The sequence below is a fragment of the Grammomys surdaster genome, unplaced genomic scaffold, assembly GCF_004785775.1.
Source record: "Grammomys surdaster isolate TR1022 unplaced genomic scaffold, NIH_TR_1.0 220, whole genome shotgun sequence".
NCBI classification, from domain to species: domain Eukaryota; kingdom Metazoa; phylum Chordata; class Mammalia; order Rodentia; family Muridae; genus Grammomys; species Grammomys surdaster.
In genome coordinates, this window is record NW_021604665.1 from 16320900 (window position 1) to 16341960 (window position 21061).

Genomic DNA, 21061 nt, shown 5'->3' on the forward strand with positions numbered 1-21061 from the left:
TGCTGAAACCAATGGTGCCATTTAGGATCCCAAGTATCCATTTGCAGAGAAGATGAAACACTAGCTTTTACCCAAGATCTAGTTTTAAATTAAACCTAAAATAGGAGGAGGAGGAGCTATTGAGCCTGTCAGAAATTGTCTTAAGCCCCATGTCTTACGGGGAAAGCATGTGTCCAACAAGTTAAGAGAGACAGCATGCCCAACTAGTTAGGTACACAGCTGATCTTATAGCATAGACGTAAACAGTCAGTCCGCTGTATGTTTTTTCCGTGTCATGCTTCTAGAGTGGTTTTCAACTGAAGACTTAAGAAACATCTGGAATTTTTTTTCCCTTTTGCAGGTCAGAGGTAAGGCAAATCTTGAGACTGTAGCCAGTACTCCTTGAGTGTTTAGTCTGTGGAGAGCTGCCTGATACCATTCTTGGATTTCCCCCACCCACCTTCTCCTTCCAGACGCCCACATGAGCCTTCAACATATTTTAATGAGAAAAGGCAAAGATTAGGACAGCACTTCTCTATTGGGGACCCTCAACTTGATACCTGGTATTTGAGAGCCTTTGGCATTGTGGGCTTCTGGTGGCAGACATGAAAGGCTCCTCTTCTGTTAGCTCTTCATGTCCTCTCTCTCTCCTCACCATGTTAGGGATGCAATGGAAGCACTCATGCTTGCTAGACAACTGCTCTAGCATGGAACCATGTTCCCAGTCCTATCCACCCCAGTTCCCAGAAAGGTGGTTTTATCGCTAAGTTTTTCATTGGAGCTTTTTGGCCCACCAGTTCACCTTTAGCTATAACAACCTGCCTCCTGTATGAAACTTATGGGATAAAGAAGCCCCAAAAATCAGACCCAGGAAAACACTGAGAATATGTGAACTGAATATTACAGTCATAGATCTAAGTAGCACATGTGTAATAAAAGTATACTTAAAGACCAACTTTAAAGTGATAACATGTTATATAATGCCACAGACACTTTCAAGGACTTCAACTTTTCTGTTTGGACTTAATTTACATTGAAGGCACCATTTGAATGGCCACTTCTTCCCCAAAGCATGATCTAAACACAGACCCAGGGGATGTATGTATGTATGTATGTATGTATGTATGTATGTATGTATGTATGGTCTTTAAATGCTACTTTAGGAAACATGAGGGTTAATATTTGAAAAGATTTGATCAGAACACAGAGCTACAGTTTTTCTCTGAGAAGTTCTCTCCTGTAACAAAGATTCTAATCATTGGAGGTGAGAGTAGTCAGGGAATCAGTACAGACCTCTGTTGGTGACTACCCAGTCTCCTTGCAGCTCACGGACACAAGAAGTTACTGTGTTCCTCTCAGCAGATTATCCAGCCATTTCTTTGGATGAGCTCTCACCTGCCCTCCACCCCTCTAAAACTATTTCATATAGACTTTAATGATTCACCCCAACTGTTCTCTTCACTGGTCATTTGCACCAGCATCCAGGCCACTGTTTGGGGACAGTGAGTTGACATCCCTCACCTTCAGTATTAGCCTTCATACTTCTTTCTAACCATGAGCTTGCTGATCACTGGTCATGTGACTTTGTGCAGGCCTCTTCGGTTACTTCCTGATGTTTCCTGTATTATAAGACATTGACAGTGAAGATGTTGAGGCTTTGATGTGGTTTCAGAAATGCCTAGAAGGCTCTGAGAAAATAGTTGTAGAAGTCTGTCTCTTACCAATCAAATCTGAGACCCCTCGAATGAGGTGATGGGTGAGATCTTTCCAACTCTATGGTGATACACTTTGGGAATAGTGCCCACATTTATTAGCCTGAAGGTCACAAGGTTTCCTTGTCTAACTATGGGTCATGGGCTTTAGAACGTCATACCAATGTATTTACTGGAAAGCAGTGTCAGAGCTCCTGGGAATGAAAAGAGGCTGATCTGACCCATGAATCCTCTTTCATGATATGGACACTGAAGTTACTTTGGAAGCAACAATTTCCCATTAGAGTGAATGTTTGCATTTGTAACATGTGCTCTGGAAATTTTCTGTGCTCAGCACCAACTGTTTTCAAGAAAATGGTTGTTTTCATGCTGTTCAGAAAATCTATCTGGTTAATTGGCCTGAAAATGCCAATGTGAGATCAGTATGTGTTAGACTCTGTAGGTGCAGCTTAGTAGTAGGATGCTTGCCAAACATGACCAAGGCCAGGATTTGAGCTCCAGCACTTCCAAAATAAAATCTTCTGTATATGTTTGCATCACAGTATCTTTCTAAAAACAGGATTGCTAAAATGTACCTCTTAGAACCTACTTTTGTACAGTGCTGTGGTTCTGTAGCTTACATGACCTTTGCAGCCAAGAGCAGCAGTGGCCTTAAAAGCTCCTTTTAAAAAAGCATCCTCCCAGCCCACTGAGCCACCTGTCAGAAGCACAGCACTGGTACAGAGTCAAATACTGCTCAATCTGTGAGCATGCTATGATGGCTTAAGTAAAGACAGTATGGCTCCTTAAACTTTCTTATTATTGAAATGTCTTAACTTACTCATGAGTAGAAGGAACAGCATGACAAACTGCCATGTACATCAGCCCAGCTTGAACAATTAACATTTTGCTAAACTTGTTTCCTCTAGCCCCCCACTGTATTTTTGAAACATTTTAGTGAAGTTTAGACATTTTGTTGTTTTGACCATAAATATTTCAGTGTGCCTCTAACTTATAAGCATATTTTAAAATATATATATAACCACCAGGCCATTATCATATGTAACAAAACTAACAGTAAACCTTGTAATGGTCCAAATTCACATTTCTCCAGCTGTCTCCAAGATTTCTTTCTAGACCCAGTCTCTTGGAGTCTAGCACTAGTTTTCAGTATCGGGTTAATAGCAGGGAAAGAGCAGGTTCTTACCTTGGTCTCTTCAGGACTTGGGTACAAGTGTTGTACTGCCCACAGTTATGGTTAAGACATTGAGAATCTTTTAAAAGCCAGGCTTTGTGGAGTAGGTTGTTTTTTTTTTTTTTTTTTTTAATCCCAGCACATAGAAATCAAAGTCTCTGTGAGTTCAGCCCCCAAAAGTTCTAAGACAGCCAGAGCTACATAGTGTGGCTACATAATGTAGCCAGAAAATAAATTTGTTTAAAATGTTTAAACATTTATGAAATAAAAAAGTAAGCCAGAGAATGGGAGGAAACATCTCCAAAGAATATCTCACTATATCAGGACTTAAATGCAGAATATGAACACATAAAATACTGTAATAGAAAGACTACCACATTAAAAGAATTGGCAAAGTTTTTGCTCAAATAATTAACAAAAGAAGATCTAAGGATGACCAGTAGGTAAATGAGAAGATAGCCAATATCTAGAGTTATCAGTAAAATACAAAATAGAACAGTGATGTATTTCTATAGACCAGCTAAAATGGCTGAATCACAAGACTGTTAATATCAAGGGCTAATGAAAGCCCCCCCCAAAAAAAGTGTGATTGTTTTGGTTGAAAAGCAGTATGACAGTATCTCACAAAATTGCACATTCTTTGTAAGAACAGTCTACTTCTCTGTGTTTGTGCAAAAAAAAAAAAATGATAGCATCAGTTCCATTCCAAGATTGGCACTTGAATGTTCTAGTAGCAACTTTCCCAATATCTCTACACTGGGATGGCCACAAATGTCCATTCATTTATTGAATGAATAAATAAATAAATGATAAATTGTTGTACATCCATAGTATGGACTATTACTCAGCAGTAAAAACAAGTAACCACCATGATTCTTAAAGACTTCTTAGTCACACAAAAGACTACCTACTAATACAGTTATTTCTCCATTTTCATGAGAACTGCAAGATTATAGTAACAGGAAGTACGCTCGTGGTATCCGGGTGTGGGGGGGTGGGGCAACACATAAACTGCAAAGACCTCTAGGCAGTCTGTCAGGGTGCTCATGTTTGTCAGGGTGAGCACATTCTGTGTCTTGATTGTGGCGACAACATCCTGTGATGGTCATATAACAACAACCTGTCAAAATTCTTGATCTGTGCACACAGTGAATTAATGCTTTTTTTTTTTAACAATAGCTAAAGACTACTGACATTAGAGGCATGTACTTCTAGCCATTTCCTAGATCATTTTAGAGAAAATACATCAAGACTGGGTTGCCTTTAAAGTAGAGATACTGCACAAACTTCACAGGTTGATGGAGTGGGCTGAGTAAATGGTAATTAATGAGAACAGGAGACACAGCAAAATGTGTGACAGTTGTTAAACGTACACAAAATGGTACATATGCCCCCCCCAGAATCCACATTTTAGCTTCTACAAACCTTATGTGCCTTTGTGCCCATTTCTTTTATTTTCTGTGTATGAAGTATATATGGTCACATGTGTGTGAGCACATGTGTTTATGCATCTGCGTAGAGGGTCAATTTTAACATTGCATGTGTTGCTTGACCATTCTCCACTTTGTTTATAGAGGCAGGGTCTCTCATTTGAGCCCAAGCTAGTCTACCTAGCTAGCTTGCTCAGGGGATTGCCTGTTTCCATCTCCCACTCAGTAACATTACAGGCGAGCCACCACACCCAACATTAACGCAGTGGAGACCTGAACTGCCACTTTGTGCCCATTTTAACCGGCTTTTCTTCCTTAAGGATGTTGAAAGTTGGGGGGGGGGAGGCAAGTGGCTGGCTCTAGGGTGACAGTTGTTGAAGAGAATGCCTCGGGTGGCTGTGACTTAGCTGGAGAGAGCAGCCACCTGCATCAGTGCCTCCTCCTGAGCTGTGCTATACTCCTGGCTATTCTACAGAAGAAAAACTCCTTTATATAAGTGTCCTGAATCATGTAGCACTGCTTGTTTACATCCGAGGGAGACTCAAAATGTGACAGCATTTGCAATAGGGGTGTTTTATTTTTTTTAATGAGTGTTTTACAGAACTGTATTTTTAGCCACGTTGGCTCATGTTATGTAACCAAGACATCTCGTGGGACACTCTAAATAGAACCTGAAATAGCAAGAGATGACAAAAACTGGTAGAAGCTCGTTATCTACTGGGTTAATCTAACTGTAGACGATGCTCAAGAGCCGGAAGTTGCCTTCCTCCTTCCCTTGAGGAAATCAAATTGAGCCATGGAACCTGCCGTTTTCTACACATGTTTTGAATATAAGTAAGCTTAGGCTTCCAGTTCCTCCTTTCCCCAGAAGTGAATTATGACCTGCGAATGAGTTTTATTTGTTGAATAAGACTCTAGTGTCTCTTCTGTGCGGAGTACTTTCCTCAAGAGACTAGACAGAAGACAGACAAGTAAAATGATGGTTAGCAAAGAGCAGCATTTGAAGCTGGGGAGATATCTCAGATGGTAAGAGCACTGGCTGCTCTTCCAGAGGACCTGGGTTCAATTCCCAGCACCTAGATGGCAGCTCACAACCATCTGTAACTCCAGTTCCAGGGGATCTGACACCCTCATACAGACACACGTGTAGGCAAAACATGAGTGGACATGAAAATAAATCTTAAGGAAAGAAAGAAGGAAGGAAGAAAAGAAAGAAAATAATAGCATTAGAGCCAGGAATGTAGTTCCATGGGTAGAGCACTTCCCTAGCATACCAGGCCCTATAGGAATAACCAGGAAGTATGGTGACATGGCGTAGGAGGAAACACTTTGCAAGTTCTTTGTGAGTAGGAATGACTTACCAAAAATAGTAATGTCTCAGCTAAACCAAAATACACAGGAAGACCAGAGAATTGGGGAGGGGGGTGTATGGATAAGAAACATGAATGACTGCTTGGGAATCTAAAAATATTGAAACTGAGATTTTTGAGGTAAAAAATCAGAACATCATTTAGAGAAGTGACTGAAGAAAATGTCATTAGACCTATCTTACTCTGTCACCTAGATGCCATGAAAACACAAATTCCAAAGACGTCTGTATTGTCTTTCCAGGAACACTAGAGCCACACTGGTCAGGCCTCCTGTGGACAGCCATGCTCATCTCTCTGGCCATTGTCATTGCTCTGCCCAAGCCCCATGGCATCCGGGCCTTAATTGCTTCTACAATCCTACGACTGATATTTTCAGTCGGGTTACAACCCACACTGTTTCTGCTGGGAGCTTTCAATGTAAGTATGAATCACTTTATAGTTTGATTCTTATATATGAGTAAATAGGAATGCTCTCCATTTGGTCCCTAGCATCTTGACCCGAGTTTTCAATCTTACTGACATCTTCCTTTGGCCTCTTCAGGGTAAATTGAGTCTCCCAGGGCACCATTTGGGCCTCAACCTGACCTTTCCTTGGGAGTATCCCTCCTCAGAACTAGACAGGGACATTAACAGCAGAGGATGTTTAAGTTAGTTTGCCCAGTCTGACCAAAGGTTTGTTTGGACCATAGGTTTTTAGCCAGCAAATCAAGTGATCAAATATTAACATAGCGCTCAGTTCTCAAAGGGCTCACATAGAAAAGAGGAAAGAGGTTAGAGGGACTGCTCATAAACAGAGCAAGTGGTGAAAGAGGAAGAACGTGATGGATGGCTAGTTAGATGTCAGTGGAGCCCGTGGGAGTGCTGTCACTGTCACTGAAGGGATGCCAAGGGTCCTTAGGAAATAGTGGTGGCTGAGAGAAGGCTTCAGGTGGCATAGGACTCCTACATCGGCTTTGGTTTCTATTCTAAGCATGTAAGAAAGCTGAGATGTCTGTACAAAATGCAAGTGTCATAAAAAAGTATGGGTAATTCATAATCGTGTCTAGGTGTTCCAATCACAAAAGCATCAAGGATTCTGGCAAGACAAGCTCAAAAAATGGCAGAGGGTTTGAAATTGTGTTTTGCTAATTTGGCTTTGGCCTTGAACTATTCTTGCTGTATAGCCCAGCTTAGCCTTGGACTCTCTCTGTGTCCCAAGCTGATCTTACTTTGACAATGTAGCCCATGCTGACATCAAACTTATGATCTTCCTGCCTCACCCTTCTAGAGGGATAAGATTACAAGTGCCACCACACCTGATGAAGCTGTACATGAAAGAATTGAAATGGTGAGGCCAGGAAGTGCAAGCCTCAGAAAAGCATTTTGCTTGTTTTAGGCTTCATAGGCCTAAGTGGAACAGTAGGCCAGAGAGCTGTGTTTAGGGAGGAGACTAATCCTGGAACACTGAACTCTGGGACAAATCCATTCATTGAATGTCTTCTTCCAGGTTCACATGTATTTCCAAACATCATCCCTGTGGTAAATGTTAGGTGGGGAATTGAAATAGAGGGTCAACGGCAAAACCATTAAAACTGTTATAACTGCAATACTTTTCAAAGACCTAAAGAATAATTACAAATCTCTGAGAAAGGGAACCTACGTGGCCGTGTTTCCCAAATGCTTTAGCCTGTAGTTTTTCAGATATGTCAGTGGGAATAATGCTGGGAGACTCTGTTCACCTTGGTAGGAAATGCTTGCAGTATTTTGAGCCAAGATGATTCTTACAAAGGCATTCTAGAAAATTCATTCATCCATGTAATGTAGACTAGGGTGGGAGGTACTGTAGGCAGGGAGGCCTTTGGGACTCTGCCAGTGCTTTTGATCAGGTGTGGTAAGGCTGAGTCATAGTGTAGATATAAGAAGCAAGCTGCAGGTATCTCAGTGGTGAAGGAAAGAACACCATGGGGTAGACAAAAAGGCAGAGCCATATCCTTGACAAACCACTGCAAGGTCTTTTTCTTCAAGAAAAAAAAAAAAAACATTATTATCTTGATTGGATGGGCAATCAAAGGGGTAAATTTATTTTGTGTATTACTTGTTTTTCCGTTGCTGTGACAAAATACCATAACCCAGGCAACTTACAAAGCATTTAATTAGTCCTATGGTTTCAGAGGGCTAGAGTCAATTAATGGGGGAGCAAAGGCTTGGCAGCAGGAACATCTGAGAACTCACATCTCAATCCCCAAGCAGGAGGTGAAGGAGAGCAAACTGTGAATGGCTATAGTCTTTTGAAACTTCAGATCTTCTCCCCACCTCTAGCCCATCACCATATGACACACTTCTTCCAACAAGGTCACACTTCCTAATCTTTCCCAAATAGTCTACCAGCTGGGGGTCAAGTATTGAAACACACGAGCCTGTGGGGGCTATTTTCACTCAAACCACCTGGGTCTGGGGAGTGGGGTTTATGTGTGTACATGTGTTTGTGCCAGTGTGTATGGAGACCAAATGTCAATTTTAGTGTCATTCCTCACGAGCTGTCCACCTTCTTATTCGAGACAGGGTTTTTTTTACTGGCTTAAGGCTTGCCGATTTGGCTAGGCTGGCTGGCCAGCTAGCAAGCATCACGGACTTCCCTGACGCTGCCTCACCAGTACTGAGATAACAAGCACACACCACCACACAAGGATTGTTTTTTTTTTTACATGGGTTCTGGGGATCAAATTCAGGTTTGCACGGGAAACATTTTAACAACTGAGCCATCTCCCTATTGTAAAAAATAAAAATTTAAGAAGTTTCCAATCATGGGTGACTGGGCAAGACTATGGCCACCATCTAAAAGGAAACGGTGCAACAATGCATTCACATTATTCTCTTATCATGCTTGAGGTGGCAAGACATGCCATCACTGTTAGCTCTGACAGTTATCAAACCATGGGCACAATGGTGGAGGGGGGCATAGGTGCCACATGCTGTGGGAGGGTATTTCAGAGGGAATGTAGGATGGTCAGATGACAGACAGGACAGATGGATGGAAAGTAAAGATAGTTCCTCAGAGAGTGTGACTATCCATTTCGTCTTGTTCTGTCCTTTGATCATTCCACAGACAACACATCTTTAACACAGACCATTTTCAAGGAAGACTCAAGTTAGACAATTACCGTTTCTAATACATTAGCTCTGGAGGCCAGAACAGCTATCATAAATAACCACTCAGAGTTTTGTTTTGCATTGTTTTTTGTTTTGTTTTAACAAGAGACACCACTTGGTATGTGTGGGGTAAGGAAGACTAGCTGAACAAACAGGAGAAGGTTGAGGGAAGAGGCTAGCCGACATCAGAGGATGGCACACTGGGGTTAGGGTTAGCTCAGGAGTCTCCTGCTAGAGGAAGCCACATAGATGTGCCCAGAGCAAAAGGCGTAGTGTATACTGACAGCATCCCTTAGTGGTAGAGCAGGAAGCTAGATCAAAAGCTGGTTGAGCAGAGTCAGTGTGGAGTGGGGTCAATAGACTGAGTCCATGAACAGGAGATACTTGCTGAAGAAGCAGTGAGTGTTAAAGAGAGGAGCGAGTGAGCTGAAGTGGACTGTTGGCCTGTTCCTATTTTTAAAACTTGGGTGTGTCAGAGGCTCTGTGGTGTCAACTGGACTATGATCATCCCTCCTTTCTCCAAACCCTTCTGTAAAACTCCATCCAGAGTCAGCCAGGGTTTGCTGCCCCATGAGGGACTCTTACCCACAGGGTCAGAACACAGGGGAAACTTGGCCTATTGTATGTTGAGTGTGCTTGAGAAAGCTTGGAGGTTCTCTGTCTGAGCTGGTGTCCTCCCTTATCTGATTGTCAAGGAGTTCACTTACACTGGCCTACAGATTAGCTGGCAGGATGTCTATGCACCTGATGCCAAGGGAACTGGAGTAGCAGAAGATGGTTTTCCCAATTCAAAGAGTCTTCTCCCCAGCATTGCTGTCAGCCCGTTAATAGAGATGGGTTTCCAGGCACGGGGTGTCTGTTCACATACAAATGTACTATCCAGTAGATAAATCAGGGCCCCTTCAATAGTAGGTGTCAGGAAACCCAAGCTACCTGAAGCAGAGATGCACTGGTTCATTTTGTCATAGAAAGCAAGAGCCTGGCTTCGGATATAGCTGAGTATGGGAGCTTAGGCAATGGCATCAGGGCCCAGTTCTTATGTCCATTAGTTTGGCTCTGTGTCCACTGAACTTTGGTGGTTCTATGACCCATGATATAATAAGAGGACAGTAGCTTTAAACCCATGTTCCTTCAGGTTCACGGTAAGTGGAAAAAACAAAATTGTCCTTTGCTATAATCCCAGGAAACTGCCTCCTGGCTTTTGTTGGCTCATTTGGTCACATGACAATCTTCGAACAATCATTATATCCAGAAGAATATAATATTGTGATTGGCCAGATGAAGCCATTTCCAGACCTCAGGAACTGGTTTTTAGGAAGGGGTGGATCCCCGTAGGAAGGTCAGAAAGCATTCCCAGAAAGAAGGACAGGACAAAGAGCTCATCCTGGCAAACCCAATTTTGTTTCTTAAGAAAATGTTCATCTTACTTGTGAATGCAGAAGCAAAGAAAGCTGAGAAGTGTCCACTTCTCATTAGCTCTACCTCTGTAGCATCTGGAATGGAGCCAGATTCGATAACAAGCTTTAACCATGCTGCTCACAGAGTTCACGGAGAGAGGTGACTTCTGTGGGACTGACTCATATAAGAATGTTAGAAATGGTTCATTTCGAAAAACCATCATTTCAGTATGTGTTAATTTTGTTTTTGCCATACACAAGTACTGCTTGATTACTGGTGCACATGAAATTATTTGACTACCGTGTCATTTGTAGTATGCCTGGAAAGCAAAGTAATGGAATGACTTGGAGTCACAGGACAGTTCTGAGAGAGCTTGGTGGGCACTCGGTGCTAAGGCTCCTCTCAGGTTCTCACACACAGGTGAGCATGGTCTCCGCCATCTGACTCTTCCCACCACCATCTGTTCTCAGGTCTGCAATAAAATCATCTTCCTGATGAGCTTTGTGGGCAACTGTGGAACCTTCACCAGAGGCTACCGAGCCATGGTTCTGGATGTTGAGTTCCTCTATCATTTGCTGTATCTACTGATCTGTGCCATGGGCCTCTTTGTACATGAGTTCTTCTATAGTTTGCTGGTGAGTACCAGGGTTCACATGTTTCACATGTGGAGAACTGTGTGTGTCATCTCTTATCACACACCCCACCTTCTAATGGCAGCCACTGTGCCTGAGAGGAAAATGACATAGGAAACAGGGCAGCTCCTGGGAACCTGGCAGTGCATGACCCCATTTTGTCCTATGTGTGGCAGATCTGTAGTTTCCATTCAGGTGTCTCTGTCGTTCAGATGTTTCCTATACATGTGTCCATTTCTTTCACTTGGGAAGCACTTACCAAGAGAGATGTGTTTGACACTATCATCTATGGTCCCCTGGGATCTGTTTCTCAATGCAAACATGTGAGGACCAAAGTAGGAGCAACTTGCAAAGCCTCAAGACCCAGGACAGTGAGCTTGCTAGGTAAAAGTGATTTTGTTCCCATTGAGCCAAGTTGTTAAGGCCTTGACAGTTGATGAGTTGGCTCTTCCTTAGGAGCAGATTAAGTTACAAACCAAATAATGATTTTTTTTTGTGCTAAAGTCAGAAGAAACCTAGATCTATAAAGTGGGGGATAAGGAATTTCAGTGCACCTACATAACATGGCAAGAAGCATAAACTTTTATCGTGAAAACACAAGAAATATAAAAATAGGAGTATCAGAAATGCCCAAGGCCTCAAAATAAGAAAGAGAGTTGGGAGGGAAAGAGAAGGGAAAGAAAGGAATGAAAAGGATTTAGAAAAGGGGGATTGAGGAAAGGCCTTTAAGGAAAAACTCTCTATGGTTTCTAAGCTGCTTGCTTTTGTCTGTGCTTCAGTTTCTCTACTTACAAGTTGAGAAGAATATGTTTTCCTTGCACAGGGATGCTATATGGATCATATGAAACTGTTCATGTCAGCATCTTAAACAAACATAGTCCCACATCGGTTGCCTAGTCTTCTCTTTCTCATCCTTTATTACTGCTACCACACCAAAAAAAAAAAAAAAAAAAAAATCATATTCACAGGAGTAGTTCATTCCATTAGTGGTAGATGTTGGCAGGCTAAACGGAATGAATTATTTTGTCTAGTTTCAGAATCTGTCTGGCTGTACTTTGAGGTTTTAGGCAAAGGGGTGGCAGGATGTACTTGTGAGTGCCATTATGTGACCTATTTTGGTCATTCTACATCAGAAATCTTTAGATAGCCCTGTGTCTATTCTGGAACCTTTCTGTGTTGTACATTGAATATGCCTGGACAGATTTCTAGCATGTGAGTCAAGAAAACCTACATCCACCAGTCCAGCACACTCCTATTCTCCCTGGGGAGAGTGGCAGTGGAGCAGGGGTCTCTCCCAAGAGATAGGCACATGGCCTTTGTGCCCTTTGACCTGTCCCTCTCCCACTGCTGGAGTATGGCTTTCCTTCCTGCTCTCCCTCCTGTTGATCTTGTTTCCTTCCCTCTTTATTTTGATTCTCTGTTTCTTTGCTTTTTTTGTGTGTGTCATTTTTGGAGCCAGCCAGGGCACTTCCTAAATGCAAGGGACGGTGTGAGGTGAGACCCTCATTCCTTACCTCACAGCCTCACCATCAAAACAGAGGCAAAACAGTAGTAGCTAACTCTTTGCAAGTGTGCATGCTTCTCCCGAACTCTCACCCTCCTTTTGAGGAAGATGATGTCTTCAGGTCGCAGCTGAGGACTGTGAGGTATGGTTGCAGCTAAGTAACTTGTGCCCTGAATCACACAGTCACTTGGTCTTCCAAACCCAAATGTCATTCCTCCGAATCATTGTGCCTCTGTGAAAGCAGCACCCCAAGCTACAGTTCACACCTGTAATGCTTGATTGTCATAGCAGCACCATGCCTCAGTCTAGATCAGGGTGAAAGCCGTCCCCTGTGTGTGGCCAGGGCTTTTCTGAGATTCAGCTTACCTGTGGGATCCTTTTCTTGTCTAAAGAAGTACTGAATATGTCTGATGAGAACTCAAAACACAGTAATCCCACAAAGAAAGCAAGCCTCCCATGTTCAAAACAAACCTGAGTTTTCAGTAAGAGAAAGAGGGAAAGGGGAAGAGGGAGAGGGAAGGGGGCTTCCTGTTGAGAAATCTATAGAGTCCCCTGGGTGATCAGAGCTCCCTTGGCTTTAGCTATCTAGGAGGAAGGAACAGTAATCCCTTGCCCTAAGGTGCCATGGCCCCCAGGAAGCATCTGGTCCTGGCCTCAAGCCTGCATTCCAGTTGTATTCTTAAGAAAATATTAACACCAGAGAGGAAAATGTACAAAGTTCCTAAACAGCAGCTGACTTCCGGAATGAGGGCTCCAGATGGTCACTGAACGTGGAGCCAGGTTCATCCCTAAGTGCCGAACCAAGGCAAGCTCATTAAAACGCTCATGCTTTCTGAGTTTAACCTATCGCTTGAGAAAAGGTTAAAAAGCACACTGATTCCTAGTCTGGTGGCCATGGGGACACAGTGGGTATAAACTGCTAGTAGTAGCAAATATAGCTTGATCCAGCGTGCTTCAATGGCTATAGGTAGGACTTTTCTATTTTAACAGGGATTGTAGATGTCTGTTTCTGGAAATTAGTCAGAAAGTCAGAAGTAGACAGGTGTGTATACAAGCATATCCAGAGATATCATCACAGAAGCAAATCTGATAATACAATTGAAACCATCCTGACTATTCACAGACATGATACTGGCTATGTTAAGTGTATGTGTTTCTATATAGCACTAGGAGATCATTTTGACATGAAATGCTCCTGAATGTTGTCTAGGAGTGGCTGTAAGTCAGTATTACAGTATCTATTAATAATATCTATATATTCCATTTTAAAAAGGAATAACAGTGGATGTCTGTAGATGATGGAATGGAATTATTAGGGTTTTTTCTTTGTATTCTATCTTTTCCAAGGTCACTTTTTAATTATATATTTGTATAGAAAATGTATTTTATTGTTTAAATTTTGAAATTATTTTTTAAAAACCATAAGAGAGTCTTTCCCAGTTTGATCTGTTGATTCTGTGCCTCCAGCCCATTGAAGACAAGCCCCCTGTGTTCTCTGTGTGACTTGCTCTTAGTACTTCAGACTGAGTTACTTGAAAATACTTAACCAACATTAAAGCAACACAGTTTTTTACTCTCGTTTGTGGATTAAATGCCACACCCTGGCTTCCTTTTAAGGATCCTGCTTTGCCCAGTACCCTCTAGGAAATTAGTTTCAAGACACAGATTAGAGTTAGGTAGGGAGAAAAGCTAATTGGCCAGAAAATGGCCTCAGATATAAAATTCTAAACTGGAAGACATTGAGAGACCAGCTCTGTCCACTCATTTTACAGATGAGATGGCAGTCCACAGAGGCTCAGTCAGCATCTTGCTGTAATTCAAAAGTGGAGAGTCCAGCTGCCTTCCCCATGACCAGCTTCTCTGTGCACAGTTAGCCAAAGCCACAATGAAGACCATGCCTTTCAGAGCTGCATAGACATGGGGACAGTGGCAACATTAATTAAAAGAGAAAAAGAAAAAAATAGCCTTCAGCCAGGTTTGGCAGCACATGCCTATAATACTAGACAATTAGGAAGCTAAAGCTGAGGCAGGAGGATTAAAAGTTTGCTGCCAGTTTGGGCAACATAAGACCTCCATCTTAAAAAAAAAAAATAAAGTTGCTAAGTCCAAGAGTTACCCCAGAACTCTCCCCTAGTTGCTCTGCAGCCAAACAGTTTCCTGAACTTCATGGAAATCTATCTACCTGTCATCCTCTAAAGCCTACATGGACCTTCAAGGATCCTGCCATTCTCATGAAGCCCACTTCCTGCAGAGAGCATGTCCCTTGCTTAGGTGTTAGGCCCAACCTATGAACCGAGTGTGACCTTCAGGAACCATTCCTAAACTAGGGGAGGAGGAGGTTAACAGCAAAGGCTTCCTGGTATGTGTCCACTATAGACATCCTTCAGCCATACTGTGTGACTTTGCTCCAGTGTCTTCATCAGGAAGTTGGCGGTTACCAGTTACTGTACTTGCACAGTATATAAGTATGCCTATGTGCTAAGCACTGTATATATAATCCTTGATGATTCTTCATATTGACTCTCCATTTGGGGGTCTACATATGAGGAAACTGAGGCTAGGGGGTAGGGACAGAACAAAGCTCAAGATCCCATTGGCTATCAGTAACTGAGCTGAGATTTGGGCTTCCAGTCCAGAGATCTTGCTCTTGCACTAGCTAAGTGGTTCTCAACCTTCCTAATGCTGCGACCCTTTTATACAGTTCCTCGTGTTGTGGTGACATAAAATTATTTTCACTGCTATTCCATAACTGCAATTTTGCTACTGTTATGAATCATAATGTAAATATTATCGGAGATAGAAGTTTCCCAAAGGGGTTTGTGATAACCCCTTGAGAACCATTACAACTAGCTGATAACACTCCTGGCTTCACCACTAGATACTGGCCTTCCTGGAGGCAGACAGATACTTGGCCCTTAGAGAAGCTTAGAAATTAGATGCAAAATGGATGGGTTCTAAGACCCTCAGTACTTTCCTCTGCCTTACTCTCTGAAACTCCTTTTTCTATTTCTGGAACCTCTAACCTGTTTCGTGTGCGGTTTGAAGTTGGTACTGTTTGCCACCCCCTCTTCTGTGTTTATTTTTCCTCCTTTTTACCATCTTAGTTCTCGCTGTGAGGACAGGCAACATGTTATGTGTTAAAATTATAGAACGGTTCTGAGTTTCCAGGAGAGTAAATGATGCTAATATAAACCTAAGCACTTAACAACTCTTCTATCCTCTTGTTTTTTGAAGCTTTTTGATTTAGTGTACAGAGAGGAGACTTTGCTTAATGTCATTAAAAGTGTCACCCGCAATGGACGGTCCATCATCTTGACAGCAGTCCTGGCTCTGATCCTGGTTTACCTGTTCTCAATTGTGGGCTATCTGTTCTTCAAGGATGACTTTATCTTGGAAGTAGATAGGTTGCCCAATGAAACAGCTGTTCCAGGTGGGTTTGCGATCCTCGTGTCTTTTTTAATGTTAACATGATTATAATTAGACTAGAGTAAATACATAATTTTAGCAGGCAAGTATCTCCATAACACCAGAATACAAAGTATAAATACAGGTCATTCTCATGTTATTCAAAAGGTAATACTGAATACTGTGTTGTGAGGACCAATGACACCCCATGCACTGAATTCATACATTGAAACCACATGTGCTCACACACACTCTGACTCAAACTCTCAGGAGGCTGAGATTGGCATAGAGGCCAGCCGAGGCCACTTATAGCAAGGGTCTGTCTCAAAAATACACAGAAAAAGGCTAACTTACTAATGCCATATTTTCAAACAGCTCAACTTTTTCACAAAGCATTTCGATTGTATAAAGTGAAAGCATCCCCTTGACTTAGTGAACCTACTTCCGGTAATTTATACTTATGGGGAAAACCTGCTGAGTGTGTGTAAAAGAAGACATATCTAGGAAAATGTTCACTGCAATGTGAAGTTGGGAGCAATCCAAATATAACAGGGCACTTCACTGGACTGTGGCCCACATCTGTGGGGTGGAGTACCCCACACATAGGGTGCATCCTTATAAGCCTCTATGGACAAACACTGATAACATGAGAAAATACAGAATAATAATAGTAAGATCATACTTTATATTAAAACATTTACATAACTATATTGTTTTGTTTTTGGAGTTTTGTGAGACAGAGCATCATATAACGTAGGCTGGAACTCACCATGTAGCCAAAGAAGACTTAGAGCTCCTTCCTGCCTCTACCACCCAAGTACTCGGACTACATTCATACATGTACCATGCTTGACTATCTGAACACTTAATGTAGAAAGACAAACCCACACTTTGTTTACAGTGGCTATCCTTGAAGCTTTATTTAAAAAAAAAATTACAGTGAGCTTTTGTATATAACAAAACTGGAAGTGATTTCCTATTGGCAAATGATAAACAGTGACCAATTGTTTTGGCCATTTTTAGATGATGCCAAAGCATTCTTTCTCAGAATAGCTGTCAGTACTTAGTGAAAAGCACCTGGTTAAAAGCAGTCAGGCTTCCTGAGTCCTGGGAACAAACTAGGCCCTTCTATGACACACCAAGCTTGGCTGCCTTCTCCCGCAACTGTGCATCTTGATGTAAAATTTCATTCAACCGTCAGTTGACACCAAGTGACACTCAGTATCACCTACCTTCGGGTTCTAAACTGAGCCAGCCTGGGCCTTGAGGTTCCATTCATGCCCAATTTGCTCCATGCACTGACATGATCCAGATCTTGATGGAATCTGTACACCCAGTAGTATTTCTCTTTGAGTTTGAGCTGTTTGTCTTTAAAGTCGGAGAGGTGCTATTTAAGTGTGATACTGTTGGTAAGCCTACAGAACTTGACATTTCTGGCTTTTTTCCCATCTAGCTCACCAAATAAAAGTGTAAATTGCATCTGTGCTTTGAATTTATATGTAGTATTGGAGGGTGTTATTTATGTAAAGGGTTGTTTAATCAGCCGTGAACTGGGGACTTCAAACATTTTAACCATATGCTGCCAGATTGTTCGTCACAAAACTCCCTTCTCCCTCCCAGAAACTGGTGAGAGTTTGGCCAGCGATTTCCTGTACTCCGATGTATGCAGGGTAGAGACGGGGGAGAACTGCACCTCTCCTGCACCCAAAGAAGGTAGGACCACATGGCCACGAGCCCTAGGTGACTACCAGACACTTTCGGTGACGTACATGAGGCAGGTGGTGTTGGAAGCAGATTAAAGTGGAAATACTGCTTAGGAGTGAGGCTAACAACAAAAGGGAAAAGTTAGATTGGGGAAGGCGGGGGACAGAAAAGGAAGCCACGTGTGATGAAACAAGCTGCTGGCTTAAGGCAGCCAATATTTTGTGCCCACTGTGTACGAGGAGACAGCATGGGAGGGTGGGGTAGGGTAAATAAGAGATCATATAACCAAATGCTGCTTCAGTAAGGATGCCATTTAGAAGATAGGCAGCCAGCAGAGTATTGTGGTAAAGGTGCTGCAACTAAAACCTAGGATTGTTAGGCAAAGGAGAGGAGGAAGGCATTCTTAGTGGTAGGACTTCTTAGAAGTCCTTCAGAGAGATAATGGACACAGGCAAGGAGAGCAGCAAGAGGTGATTCCAGAAAAGGACAGGTGTGCATGGATCTCTGGTCAGGCTAAGCAGGTGAACCATCAAAGAGCCTCAGCACCTGAATGATGCTGGAGATACACCTCAGTGGGAGAGACTTGCCTAGCCTGTATGAGGCCCTGCCAGGAGTACAAACAGATGCAAAGGAGAGAGAGGGGGTGGGGTGGGGGGAGGTGTGTTCTGGGTGTTAGTAACCCACTGAGAAGGTAGCAAGGCTAGCTGAAAAGTGGGATAAACAGCTTCTAATGTGAAGCATCAGGTGGACCTGTTTTAAGATCAGCCATGCTTCTGTCCTCTGAGCATGTGGAGTTGGGTACCTGGCAAATACCTCACTTGAGAAGCAAGATGCCTTGTTCTTAGCCTAGACCAAAGACTATTCTGTTTGCAGGTAGGACTGTAGTGTAACACGGTCAAACAATAGGGGATATTTGAAGCTTCATAGAGGGAGGACAGTACTGGCATAGCTTGAGAAGTTTACAGGGTTTAGAAGTGGGAACAGCTTTGTTCAACTCCTGACAGCACATATCTGACTCTTAATCTTTTAGTTGGATTTCATTGGCTGCCAGCTGGAGAGATGGCATTTGGGAAGCATCACTATGGAGTCATGGTGTCTCTTTCCCCCCTCCTGTCTTAACCATGTTATTGCTTGCCCTGCTCACAGAGCTGCTCCCTGCAGAAGAAACGGAACAGGATAAGGAACACACGTGTGAGACGCTGCTCATGTGCATCGTCACTGTTCTGAGTCACGGGCTGCGGAGTGGGGGTGGAGTAGGAGATGTGCTCAGGAAGCCATCCAAAGAGGTAAACGGATCCCAAGGAAAAGAGGGGGCACAGGGGTTTGTGGGGGCGGGCAGCGGGGGTGCTCTGTGGTGATGCTGAGTGTAAACTGTCAGTGTGGAACATGAGCTGGGAGTGTGACAAGCCGTTGTGCAGAAGCCAGTCAGAGCCCCTCCCCACAAGAGCCCCAGGGCAGGTCCTTAGACAGAGGTTTGCTTTACTATTAGGTCTGGCCACCTAAACATGCTTACAGATTCTTCCTGGTTGTCTTCCCTCAGCACTTGGGGAATTCACAGTATAGACCCGGGGAATTAAAAGGAGACTTAGTTGGAGTTTTAAAGTTTGATACCCAATGTAACTCCTGCCCAAGTGGACCAGGAGCTGGGCTCTCTCTGACCTCTGAAGAGCAAAGGGAAGTGAGGGCCCTGCCTGAGTGCACCATCTCTCATTTCCAGGAGCCTCTCTTTGCTGCAAGGGTGATCTATGACCTCCTCTTCTTCTTCATGGTCATCATTATCGTCCTGAACCTGATTTTTGGGGTCATCATCGATACCTTTGCTGACCTGAGGAGTGAGAAGCAGAAGAAAGAGGAGATATTAAAAACCACATGCTTCATCTGTGGTGAGTATGTGTCCCACTCAGGCATGCAGACCACTGGCCAGCATGGCTGAGCACATGAACATGTAGTAATGCAGTAGATACATAACAGATTCTGGACTGGGACACTCACGTTGGTCCCATCCCTGCCATCTCTTGACAAACAGCAGGCTTTTTTTTTTTTTTTTTTTTGGCTAAGAAGTATCTGGAAAGCCAGTAAACACTGTGCAGTCTTTACTAGTTTGCCTTTCAGAATTAAGTTCTGGAGAGTAGAAATGTGGCCACACATTTAAGACAAACATATCCCTAGTCTTCCTGTGTCTGAGCATCCTGAGAGTCCCCTGGTCCAGTCCTAAGTCAACTACAGCCTGAGAATGTCTTCTCCACTGGCAGGATCGGGCTTCAATGGAAAATACCATTAGAGCTGGGCATGGCAGCACCCATCTGCAATCATAGCACTTGGGAAGCTGAGGCAGGATGATTGCTGTGAGCTCAATGCCAGCTTGACCTGAGCTACTGTGTACAGCACTGTCTCAAAGTGAAGAGAAACTGGAGGGCTGTGGAGATGGCATGGAGGTTAAGCGCATGCACTGCTCCTGCACATAACCCAACTTCAACTCCCACCACCCGTGTCAGGCAATGGCTCACATCACCCTGTAACTCAGACCTCTGATCCCCATAGGCTCCTGAACTCATTACACAAACATACAGGCAACACTAATGGACTCAGTAGGTTGTATATTTATATACATATATATATTCATATGCATATACATGTACGCACCATGAGTTTGAGGGGGCAGATAGATGGTATAATTGTATTTTAATCCTAGCATTCAGGAGGCAGAGGCAGATTAGATCTCTGTGACTTTAAGGCCAACTTGATCTACCTTGTTAGTTCCAGGACAGCCGGGGGTACATAGTGAGACCTTGACTCAAGAAATAAGTAAATAAATAAATTTTATTTTTTAAAAGAAAAGAAAAAGGTCTCTTACAGTCAGGAGAAAGTTAAAGGCTTGAACTTGGTACATCAGCCCCTGCCTCTGGAGCAGCCTCAGCTTCTGACTTGCCATGCACCTGCGCTCAGTCCTTTACACTCACAGAGCCATATTCCCCATCTGTGGTGCACTTCTCTGCATGACTGTGAGAATTAGGAGTGAGGACTTGGATAAGCTCTTGGCATACCCTCCCCCACCCCCACCCCCACCCCATCACAATGGAGACTAAGTAGGAACTGCTGCAAGAAACCAGTGCTCACACCTGTAATTCCAGCACTCAGGAAGAGGCTGAGCCAGGAGGATTATGTGTTAGAGGCCAGCCTTTGCTATATGAGACCCTGTCTCGAAAACCAAAATAAAAATAGTTTTGTGGGGTACCAAAAATGTCACTAAAAGTATAACTACAGGAAAATATATGTAAATGCAAACTAATCATGTGGGAATCTGGAAGCTGAGTAATCATATCAGGATTATTCAGAATATGGTTACTAAATTTATGAATTCCTTCCCGGTATGGATACTAAAAAAGGGAACACTTTCTTTTAAACATCTCAATTCTTTAATTTTTAGCCTCTTAAAGACCTAGTTTTTAAGCTTTTTATTTTGCTATCATTTTAGTGACAGAAAAGTCATAAAACTAGTACAAAGAGTTTCACCCTGCTCCTAAGATTCCCCAAATTTTAATACTGGCTTTCCTTTCCTTTATTTACATACACACGCACACCCACACAGTTTTTCTGAACCGATTTCATGTCAGTGGCTGACAT

At 42.9% G+C, this 21061-nt stretch overlaps 1 protein-coding gene across 13 annotated transcripts in view; it reads left to right on the top strand.

The window, feature by feature from the left end:
* Itpr1 (inositol 1,4,5-trisphosphate receptor type 1) overlaps positions 1-21061 on the top strand; it is a 325637-nt gene that overhangs the window by 274611 nt on the left and 29965 nt on the right. For all 13 annotated transcript variants that reach the window (XM_028773069.1, XM_028773070.1, XM_028773072.1 and 10 more), the window contains 6 exons: positions 5907-6082; positions 10663-10827; positions 15563-15758; positions 17354-17446; positions 18584-18723; positions 19155-19320. In XM_028773069.1, coding sequence (XP_028628902.1) covers positions 5907-6082; positions 10663-10827; positions 15563-15758; positions 17354-17446; positions 18584-18723; positions 19155-19320 — 936 coding nt within the window. The remainder of the gene's footprint in view (positions 1-5906; positions 6083-10662; positions 10828-15562; positions 15759-17353; positions 17447-18583; positions 18724-19154; positions 19321-21061) is intronic.